Below are 11,609 nucleotides of genomic sequence, written 5' to 3' on the forward strand. Positions count from 1 at the left end.
AAAATGAGTTTTGAGAAGTGATTTGATACTCAATCAAGCAGAGTTTCTTCAGGTAACTCAAAAGTCTGCGTAGACATAATAGAAAACAATGAAGGTATCTAGGCCACCAAATTCACCACTGAAGATTGAAAAGCACATTTATATGATACCTTTGTCTGTTTTAAAACAAAAAGTAAAGCACAACATCTCACAACTTCTCCAGTCATTGTGTCCTCCTGCAGTGTGCAGACAAGTGGCAAGGTGAGTGACGCCCGTTAATGAAACATTTCTGAATGAAAAGTCATTTTGGGCAGACGGTGACTGGTTGTGATGACGCACAGCGAGTGATGCTGAAGGGGGGTGAGGTGATGTGAGGATGAGGATGAGGATGGTTGGTGTGGTGGTGAAAGGGTGGGGGAGTGGGGGGTACACGAGGGTTACGGGAGGGGAGGGGGGGGGGGGTGTTGGTTGGAGGAGAGAGCAGTGAGTCATTTGGTACTCATCATCACATGAAGAGACTTGGAGCACCTGAAGTCGGGCGTTGATTCCTGCAGATGTGAGGGGCTCTCCGTGATGAGCGCACTTGGCTTCCCCCCTCACCGTCTCCCGGTGCGAGTCAGCAGTCACCACCGCTTCCTAACGCGGCTCCGCCGAGATGTGAGAATCAAACTCAAAGTTGGGTGAGTCCCGCAAAATTTCATTTCAAGCCGTCAACTCGAGCATTTTGACTGAATAGTTAATTATTTCCTATTTACTTAACGCGTTTCCTCATTTGCTGTCAGTGCTGATGGCAGTGCAGACGCTCGTCAAATGTCATTGTTTCTGACCAAACGAGCGGACTTTTGCTAAAAGAAGAGGAGCGATTAATCAGAATTTAAGCATCATCTACTGATAAATTGAGCAGAAGTAGCCAGAAATAATGTTTATTTAATTTAGATATCAATTCAACTCCAGGCCATAATTTGTGAAGTAGTTAAGCATATGATGTATCCTCGCAAATGGGCTTTGCTTGAATATCAAGGCTATAATTGTCTTTCCACTCTGCCTGTCTAAAATAATAAGGCTGGGCTGAACTGATCTATAAATAGATGATTTATATGATGCTATTTCTGTTGTTTTTAAATCTCTCTTCAATTTATTAAACTTACGACTTATACATAATGAGAAACCACCCCTGGATATGGGTAAAGATAGTAGACCACAGCAGAGAAATGCAATATGAGGTCTCAAGTGGCAATCGACCATCACAAGTGCCTACAAGTCCCTGTCACTGTCATTTTTATTAAAGTGGATATCACTCTCTGTCACGTATAGTCTTGCACTGTGGCTTCAGCTTATAGAGCTGGGAATTACCCAGCATCCCAGTGAAGAGGCTGAGATTACATTTGAGCTCGAGTGGATGTTTACTCCTGGCCAATTAAAATAAATGCAGACATGGAGAGGCTGCGCTTGTCGAGCTGTCATCAACGTTATTGTTGATTCCTGTCCAAACCTCAGCACCAGCTGCACATCAAACACATCAACACATTGTCATGTTTCAGCCTGGAAAACAGCCAAGAACACAAAGCCAATATTTGTAGACTGTTGTGCGGTGGAGAAACATGCATGTAATTGAAAGGGAGCTCCAATGTTTTAAAGACAAAGTGAAGATGAATAACTTTAAAAAAAAAAAAAAGCCCTTCAGCAAGGCATCTAACCTCCTGCTCGCTGTTGCGCTTCAGTATGCCTGCTCTTTCACTGGGCAACCCCCACTGTAGATGTGTGTTACTCTCAATGAATATTAAACAGATCGATGACTAACCAGTGTGCATTACTGTAGTGCACCTGGAACTATATAAATCCCAGCTGATATCCCATACTCCTCAAACTCTGACTGCAGTCTAGTGAAATCAACAGGTCCTTTATCCTGTAATAAACGTGTCAGTTTTCATTTACCTCAAAGTGAAAAGTTTTAATCAAGAGTTTATGTCTTGTGAGTATACAGTACAAGCTGAATGAATCAATCAAATTAGGTTTTATTAGTCTCATTGGAAGTCTTCGCAACATGTAAATGGTTCAACTCTCAAGAAATAAGACTTTCCTCTAGCTTGAGCAAATTTTCTCTGATAAAAATGACAAAGAGATGAACATGATGATTTATACGCAATTTAATTCCAACTACTAGCCTCTTTATTGTTAATGTAATACTGTCACTGAGGAGCCTCATAGCTACATCTTGTTACTGGCACTGATATGAACGCCCACCACCTAAATGATGTAATCTGAAACTGACCTGAAACTCAAACTTTACATGTCTCAATGGATCCAGTCAATATGACTGAACTTGTCTAACAGTAAATCCAGTAACAAACAATTTTAATCCAGCAGGGGAACTTAATATTTTAAGATGAGGTAACTTAATCTTTCCTACTGTGCAAAATGATGACGGTGTAATGATCTCCCGCAATGCTCCTGTGGATAAACATGTAACTCTTACTTGCATAATTACCTCGGAGGCATCAGCCCGACACCTCCTTCCTCTACTTGAGTGGGTGGTGGAAGAAGCTCTCAGGTGCTGGCTGCTCTGTTTATCGCATCCTGGCAGCACAGGAGAAAACCTGAGACATGAAACTCCATTAAACATGTTAAACAGCTGTACCTTCTGTATGGAGCAGAGGTTGTGGGAGCGCCGAGGAAAAGGTCAGCCAGTGGTTAATAGTGTGAAGTGATGGAGGAGAGGAGGGGGCTAAAGACATGAGGAGACTGCATAATGCCCTCGCTCTCACCGTTGTTTCTGCACAGTCTATCTTTGTGCGAAGCATATTTGACCCCATCATTGTTGTGGTGATGGATGGATGGATAGATAGATAGATAAGAAACACACTCAGTAGAAAAGAGGGCAACTCAGATGAACTTTTAATTTACTCTCAAATAAAGCAGCTTAACAAAATCCGAAAATCGTCAACATGGCCGCACTACTTTTACTAGTCCCATCTAATCTACGTTTAGTTAAGGAACATCCACATTACAAATGTCAGTAATCTGCACAGGATTAATTTCACATCTGTCAAAGTGAAGGAATTTGCATGGCACTAAGACATTGTTTTCATGTTAAAGGATGAAAAAATTCAAAATGAATTTAATTTGATGTATCAAAGTCAGAGGGAGCGACTCCAGGCCAAAATCATCACTGCTGGAAGAGCAGCGCACAGTGACGTCACTTAGAAATCCAACTGAGCAACTGGATTCCTCATTTAGCTTATTTTATATATAAATAGATAGCCACAAAGGAGAGAGGCTAATATTCTGGGATGACAAATGTTTAGGGAATAGTACGACATTTTGGGAAACATTCACGTTTCCTGAGAGAGAAGATTAATACCACTCTCATGTTTGTGTGTTACCTACGGAGCTAGAGCTAGCAGACAGTTACTGGAAACATCTAGCCTGGCTCTGTCCGTAGTTGACAAAAACTGCATACCAGCACATCTTAAAGCTCCGCAATTAACATGTTATATATATAAAAAAAAAACATCATGCAAAAAACAACAATTTGTGGTTTTGCTGGGAGCTATTTCTTGGTCAGGCTAGTGACTTCCAGGAAGTACTTGTAGGCAGATTTTGTTATCTTTGGACAAAGCCTGGCTAACTTTTGCCCCGTTTATAGTCCTTATTTAAGTATAAGGGAATTTCCCCAAAATATAAACGCAATATTTGTTTAAATCCATTCTGAAGTAAAGGATCAATATAACTACAATTGAATACACACACATCAATTAATGTCAAATTGTAACTGTGTACTAGTTTGACCTCTAGCTGTAGAGGCCATAGTGTGATTTGTTTAGAGGGATAAGAGTCATGTCGGGCTTATCTTGTTGTAGGACAGTTGAAGATCATATTAGCACCTCAAACGGGCAATAAAACACACACTAGGTCCTGTGACTGAGGTGACTACATTGTTGCCTCTCATCAGCTATTCTTATTCAGCTCAATGCCTCTAGACTTTTAACTGTGTGATGTTTCCCAGACGATTCAGTGAAACAAGCGACTGGTCAGTCGTGATACCACTTTCTTTATTCCTCAACCTCACATTATGTTTAGTCGATAAGCGCAAGATGAGGTTGTGGTCACATTGATTTGACAGCAACAGTGGCTCAGACATTGTCTCCCGCCCACAGTCTTGATTGATCTGAGCTGAAGAAACATGGAAAAGAAAAAAAACCTGCAAAAATGAAACAATAGACCAAACGAGGATGAATGCTTTTGTGTTTTAGTGTATGTGATGGATGTATCAATTCTCTCAAAGCGGATTCTTCTGTCTCTTTTCAAAGGAACTGTTGCTGTATCCTGCGTGCTGTGTTCAAGTTGAAATTGCCCCCTGCATTCAACGGGAGGAACCTGGATGCTGCCTACTACTCACCTACCATCGAACGCAGAAAAGTGGTTTCTCGCTCCAATTTTTAAGAAAATGGACTTGAATTTTGTGCCAAAACTGCAGTTTTGTCTTTGTCCATTGTGTATCCCATCTATAAAGCAACAGTGATTTTGTACCAGCTGCATAATAACAGTTAGTTTTAAAACATTTTCGAGATGGATTTCCTTTCAACACAGTAGGTTTTGTCTGCATATATTATACTTCTCTGTCAGTGTTTCTGCATGCATCCTGTAGTTTTATTTTTTATGATGCATCGCCAACGTAATGGCTCATTTGCCAGAGTCATCATCATTCAAATTATGTTTTGACAAGACAGACTTAATGTGATCATTACTCTAATGGCTTTTATGAGAACGCCCTGATGTCCCTCTTCTGTTGTAGTGAACTTAAATAGGTGCGTGTTTCAGTCTACCTTTGCTGCACAGGACAGTGCCGAGCATCAGCATAGAACTGGAACAGATGGTTGCTGCGCTGGACAACATGACCCCAGCTCCTCTGACACAGAACTGCTCCAACTGCAGCCAGGCTTTACCCCCAGAGTTCAACGTGGTCAAGGCTGTGGTTTTGGGCTTGGTGCTTGGTGTCTTTATTGTGTTTGGAGTTGTGGGAAACATCCTGGTAATCCTCTCAGTAGTTTGTCATCGACATCTGCGGACAGTGACACATTATTTTATAGTTAATCTGGCAGTGGCAGATTTACTGCTGAGCTCCACTGTACTACCCTTCTCTGCCATTCTAGAGATCCTGGATCGTTGGGTGTTTGGACGGGTTTTTTGTAATGTTTGGGCAGCTGTGGACGTGCTCTGCTGCACTGCGTCCATCATGAGCCTCTGTGTGATCTCTGTGGACCGGTACATTGGAGTCAGTTATCCTCTGCGTTACCCAGCTATAATGACAAAACGCAGGGCTCTGCTGGCAGTGATGCTGCTGTGGGTGCTGTCTATCATCATATCTATTGGACCTTTGTTTGGCTGGAAAGAGCCGGCTCCGCTGGACGAGTCCGTCTGCAAAATAACAGAGGAGCCGGGCTACGCTATCTTCTCTGCTGTGGGCTCCTTCTACCTGCCTCTGGCCATCATACTGGCCATGTACTGTCGAGTTTATGTGGTAGCTCACAGAGAGAGCCAGGGTCTGAGGGAGGGCCAAAAGACAGAGAAGTCAGATTCAGAGCAGGTGATACTCAGGATACACAGAGGCAACACAACTGTATCAGAGGATGAGGCCCTTCGCAGCCGCACACATTTTGCTCTTCGACTGCTTAAGTTCTCACGTGAGAAGAAAGCCGCCAAGACCTTGGGCATTGTGGTTGGCTGCTTCGTGTTGTGCTGGCTCCCTTTTTTCCTGGTGCTACCCATCAGTGAGTATCGTCATGTTTATCTTTTGTGTGATTATTGATTGAGTCAGATGATGACCAAGACCTCTGTAGCATTTAACAATTATGAAAGACATTACCTCATGATATGAACAGATATGAGTGGTATTCTCATTTTACGCTAAAAAACAATTAGCATATTTCCCAAAATCTACTGGTTTGAGGATGCACAGGATATGCCTTTTAACCTTTTAATCAATAAGATTTCCCAATTTAAAAGTGCATCCATGTATTTGATCACCTGCACTCACACATAAGTCTGAAAGCCATTTTCTAAACTTCTCCATTAATTCGTTTTACAGATCCATTCATCGATTTATGGTGCTGCCAGGTTTTTTAAGTGCTAGTTAATTTAATATTTTGGTGATGTTACCTGAATTGCTCCTCTGTGGCGGCACATTGAAGTTACTTCATTCAGACAAGCCTTGTGGCCTCTTGAGCAGCGTAGTAAATGCTTTGACTCAGCCAGGTAGACGTTCTATAAATAGCCTCAATAAATCTTTCAGATCTGTGACAGCCTCCAGTGCTCCCCTGTGTGTAAACAAAAGCACAGAATTTCAGACCAGTGTATATTTTAAACAGACCCCTTGAATCAAGTGTCAAGCTGTTTCTTTTTTCCTTATTCTCTCCCTTGTGTCTGTGACTCACATCATCACCATACCAGTCCGGGAATGACAGATAAAGCCATCACGTTGGTGTCAGACCTTATATGATGTTCCCTTCAAGAACACCCAGCTTTACGAAGAGAAGCTTGAAGGGAAATCACACAGCTCTCCAACCATGCACACACTATATGTGTCAATGTTGGGGGAATGTGACAAGGAAATCCGAACCAAGTAGATATGAGATATGGCAAAAACCTCACAAATCCCACTGGGTTTTTATTTGTTCCATGCTCTCATGCTTGTAAATATAGCTGCTACCATTTGGCTGAGTACTTTCCTGACTGGGAAATGAGGAAAAGCCTCAGCTTACCAATGCTCCCTCACGAATGCTGGCGTCAGGCTGCATACCGCTGCCACATATGTCTGTGGACAATGATAGATTTAGCAGTGAATCACCGTTTTGATGTGGCCCTAGATAACTTATGACTGTCTGATTTGGTTTATTGGAGTAAACATTGTTTTGTCATCAGAGAAAAATAAATTGTGGGAATTTGATAATGTCAAAATATCTTAAAAAGGTGAGTTGTTAGGCTCTGTGTTTATTTGCAGATTGTCCTCCTCTCTCCTTGACATTTCAGAAGTCCTTCTCAGGGACTATAAGGACGTGTGAAGAAAGCCATTGCTAATTTAAAGAATAACTTCATAGTGTGCCCCTGTGCCAATAGATGTTAAGACTGACCATGAACTGAACCTGTCATCTTTCTTCCATCAAGGCATAAATCGTCCCTAGAAATATATTAAATAAATAGATAAAGATGAACTACATACCAGGCCTAAAAGCCACAGACTTTCAATGCCCTTTCTGGTTTAAAGCTTCAAGTTGGGGTGTTGTTGAGAAGGGACAGAAGGGACAGAAGGTAGTTCACTGGATGTAAACACAAAAAAGATGTGTTAAGTTTCTCTTTAAAGCTGCACTAATGAGCTTTTTTATATTGACAATTGGTCAAATTACAATGTATAATGTGAGAAGGGTTGTTTAAAAGCAGCTGTTTTCAGTGAAAAAACAATATGATAAACCCACTGTATGCTTCCCAGCAAGTTAAAGGGAATATTTGTAAGTTTTCTCTGCCATCGAATGTGTTGGTGGTGGTGATTGTCGACTGACAGAAGCTTCGGGCAACGTTGAGTTTATAAGACAAGAGGTTATAATACGTCCTCTGAACAGCGCTGAATCTTTAAGGGAGATTGGACACTCCAGTGAGTCACTATCGGAAAGTGACAAGACAAGCGTGCCAACTTGAGAAGAAGATAAGATGTGATAGGGACAAGTTGCCATTGGCTTGGCTGTCGAATGCTTGAGACAGTTATTTGCAAGTAAAGGAATTAAGTTCCTGGTAATGTAGCAATAGCAAAACAACTAGCGTGGTGAACACAGAGGAGTATTCAGCAGCTAAAGAGCCATCCCAGGAGCCTTTAGCTAAAAGGAAAGTGAATACTAGACTTACATTCATCAGTTTGCCAGAAACACGATTGCAAATGCAAATGTTAGTGTGTCTGCAGGATTTTTCAATCGGCAAATGTTTACCAGAACAATTCTATAAGGTCATGATATATAACAGTACGCCTTGTGTTTCCAGCTTGTTCTGCAGCCCCCAAGTGACCAAAGAACAAATAATGCTGCTTTAAAATGAGTTTAGTTTTGGGACGTTTTAATATCTGTGGCACTGAAAATCATATTTCACACCTTAGTTGCAGCAGTAATGACACAAAGCTTGCTACTAATGGAGGTGATAAATTGTCCCCCCCCCCCATCTCTTCCATGAATGTACTATTTTGTTGCCGTTTGGTCAAAATCTTGTATCTCAGCAACAATGAAAAACAGCCTTTGTAGCAGTCTTACCACAGATTTTGGAGGGGGCTCATAAACTAAAGGGTCATATAACTTTCTCAGCCCAAAATATGTTGTGTTTTAGTTGAAGGTAACATAAAAAAAACTGGAGTCACACAGTTTCCACGTGACAACAGGCACTGATGCTTTATTGATTTTGGAAAATAATGCATTTTTCCAACAGCTGCAATATCTTTCTTTTTCCACCCAAAAAAGTGAATCTATCAAGGGTATCGGCAATAATAGAATTGTTCTTTTTGGCACAGCTGGGGATGAAATGTATAAGCTGCACAGACAGGCACAAAATAGTTTGCTCTCATACTCTGCACACCTCTTCTTTCTCTCTCACGATCTCATTTTTCAAAAGCCCACATTTAACCATCCGCACCAGCTCACCCAATAAAATATTTCACAAGACAGCTTCTCCCCTTCTTCCTCTGAAGATGGATGATAGATAGATATATTACAGCCACACAAGAAGTCAGCCATTTTACTTTCATGTTTTACTGGCAGCCACTGGATATGTGAAGAGTTACCAACATCAGGCCTGCATATAATGTGCCCATTAAGCCATTTTCTCTGCTTCTTCATTAAGGATCCCACTCACACTCCTTGCTGTGAATGCTTCCTCTAATCAAGAGCAGCACAATTTATGACAGCAGTTTTATTAAAATACTTAACCTTAATGGCAAGTAGGGAGCTTTTTCTTAGTGGAAGCAGGATAGATCAATTAAAAAAAAAATCGCCTTAAGTAGATGTAAATGAGGGCAATGATGTGTTTCTCTAAGTAGTTGCAAATCATATGTTTATTTCATATAACCACAACCTTTGATGGAATAGATACCAGAACAAGTAACTGGAGCTCTAAGAATGGAACTTAAATGATTTTAGATAAATGATTTGAGGGATGAAAGTGTTGGTCGGTTCGTCAGTTTACCACTTTGGTTCAGTTTGCAATATCTAAATAACTGTTGGATGGACTGTCATAACATTGTTTATGTTCATAATTCACCCCAGACGATGAATCCTGATGACCTTGATGATCTATTGATTTTTCCTCTAGCACCACCAGCAAGTCAAAAGTTCTTCACATAGTCTTATTGAAATAGCTTGGCATATACTAGACTACCAGATGTTCATGTTCCCCAGAGGATGAATGATAATAACTTTGGTCATCCCCTGACTTTTCATCCAGCACCACCATGAGTAAAATTAGCTAGAGATATTCAAGTTCCCTATATCCTGCATTTACATATAGCTTTATTTATTATTATTATTTATTACCAAGCAGCCTCAGCTGTACCTTGTGTTTAGTGATAATTAACAAATGTTAGCATGCTGAAATAAACATGGAAACTATTACCTGCTCAATATCAGCATGTCAGCATGCTAATGTTAGTATTTAGCTACAATCCCTGCTGTGCCTAACAGAGCTGCTAGCATGACTATTGACTGTGTGTCTTATGTCTCCACAGGCTCGATATTCCCTTTATACAGACCCTCTGACACTGTGTTCAAGATCACCTTCTGGCTCGGTTACTTCAACAGCTGCATCAACCCCATCATCTACCCGTGCTCCAACCAGGAGTTTAAGAAAGCTTTCCAGAGTTTACTTGGAGTTCACTGTTTGAGAAAGACTCCCAGACCACACCATCACCACCTGAGTGCAGGTCAGAGTCAAACACAAGGTCACAGTCAGCCTCTCGCTCTGAATCTGGAGGCTCCTTGCCGGCTAAGTCCCTCCTCGTCTATGGCCCTGTCCAGAACACCCTCGTCCAGGGACAGCAGGGAGTGGAAGGTCTTTTCTGGAAGCCCTGAAAGCAGATCTGGACCGGCCGAGACGAGCAGGGCTAAAGTAGCCAAACTCTGCAGTAAAGGCTTCCACCAAACCTGCTGCTGCTTCCTCAGTGGGGGGACTCCCCCACAGGAGTCAAACTGCACCCAACCCCCTCCTGACGGTAACCTTCCCACCATTAGAATCCACCAACTGTCCCTGTCGGAAAAAGGAGAGCCTGTATAACCACTGTAATCCTTCATCCATTAGTCATGACTCGCCCTTCAAGGTCACAGACGAGAAGATATTTCCTTTTGCTCCATTAACATCATAAAGGATGAACTGTGCTGGAATGGCTGCTATGACATTTAAATTTGAAATATCTCTGCTTTGATATCATGCTGTGATTTTTCCTGGATGTATGATCGTCAAAATCTTCCAAAGAAATATCACAAGCACTATATGTTATCCCTTTTAAGAAGATATATTGTATGTTACCCCTTTAACAAAACAGCTTATTGGCTTTCTAAAAACAAGCTACTGCAAAATACAAAATACAGCGTCAGCATATCACTGACATTATTATATCTTTTTTTTTATCACAAAAATCTATTAAATCAAATTTTGTTTAAGTGTTGAAAACAACCCTGTAAGTACTCCTCTGAGGTGGTGCAAATGAAAAGATCCGTATAGTGGAAAAGCTGTGAAATGATTTCCTTTAAAGGACCAAAAGATTTCGAGATGTTTACATATTTTATATTACAATAGAAGAATTCAAATGTATAAAAATGTAAATAGGAAAGTTTTATATATTGCATGATTTCACCAAATGTTTCAGAAATGCTGGTCAGTGGTGCTCCCGTCGTCTCCAGAGTTTGCCTAATGTTGTTCCTGTTGTCAAAATGTTGTTTGTGTACTTCTCTGTACACAGTAAAAAAAAACCAAGGGACCTTGCGTACTTCCATGTCACATTACAATAAATTTGTATGACATATTCCTAACAAGGGATTTGTGGGGACATATTTGGACTCTTTTTGGGTGTTTCATTGCTTTTCTTTGAGGGGAGGGGTGGGGAGGTTGATTCACTAAATATATAGCCCCTGAAAACTTGTAGTTCATCTATTCACATTCCCATAATTTCATCTACCTCTGAGCGGTGCCAGATGGTTGTCTTAATATACTCGTGTGGAATTTTAACTGACCTTGTGGTTGCTGACCTCAATCCTGACCGGCCCCCAAGCCTCTTAAAAAATCCAGCAGATTTAGAGATGTCAAATGAAGTCATACACAGTCTCAGACATTCTTCTCTCAGGCCCGTACTCCTTGTGTTTCTGTCTCTTTTAGTCACCATCCACATACAAAGCGCAGAGTCTCATCTCAGCCCTCTAAAGATCTTCAATGTGGGGGCGGTGTTTATCAGTGCAAAGGTGAAAAAATGAGTGTGTTCAGTGTGAGTTCAAGACCGCAAAGTGTCTCTCTGTTTACGCAGACGCATCAAAGGGCAGGAGGACAACCTCTGCCAACAGAATTGATTTATTTTCTCTTGGCTGCACCCTCTGTAGTAGCAAGATGTGCTC

General features: G+C 41.2%; 1 protein-coding gene across 1 annotated transcript; it reads left to right on the top strand.

The window, feature by feature from the left end:
* Positions 1 to 448: 448 nt before the first annotated feature.
* adra1aa (adrenoceptor alpha 1Aa) lies at positions 449 to 11,040 on the top strand. Its single transcript, XM_056375508.1, has 3 exons — positions 449 to 659; positions 4,290 to 5,750; positions 9,734 to 11,040. The coding sequence occupies exons 2-3, from the start codon at positions 4,853 to 4,855 to the stop codon at positions 10,276 to 10,278; spliced, it is 1,443 nt and encodes a 480-aa protein (XP_056231483.1). The 5' UTR covers positions 449 to 659; positions 4,290 to 4,852; the 3' UTR covers positions 10,279 to 11,040.
* Positions 11,041 to 11,609: the final 569 nt, after the last annotated feature.

Source organism: Seriola aureovittata, chromosome 5, assembly GCF_021018895.1.
Source record: "Seriola aureovittata isolate HTS-2021-v1 ecotype China chromosome 5, ASM2101889v1, whole genome shotgun sequence".
Classification (NCBI taxonomy): domain Eukaryota; kingdom Metazoa; phylum Chordata; class Actinopteri; order Carangiformes; family Carangidae; genus Seriola; species Seriola aureovittata.

Bases quoted from the DNA above. Each gene is read 5' to 3' on its own strand.
- adra1aa (XM_056375508.1), top strand. From the start codon at position 4,853: ATGGTTGCTGCGCTGGACAACATGACCCCAGCTCCTCTGACACAGAAC. The intron at 5,751-9,733 runs GTGAGTATCGTC...ATGTCTCCACAG, and splicing joins TTTCCTGGTGCTACCCATCA to GCTCGATATTCCCTTTATAC.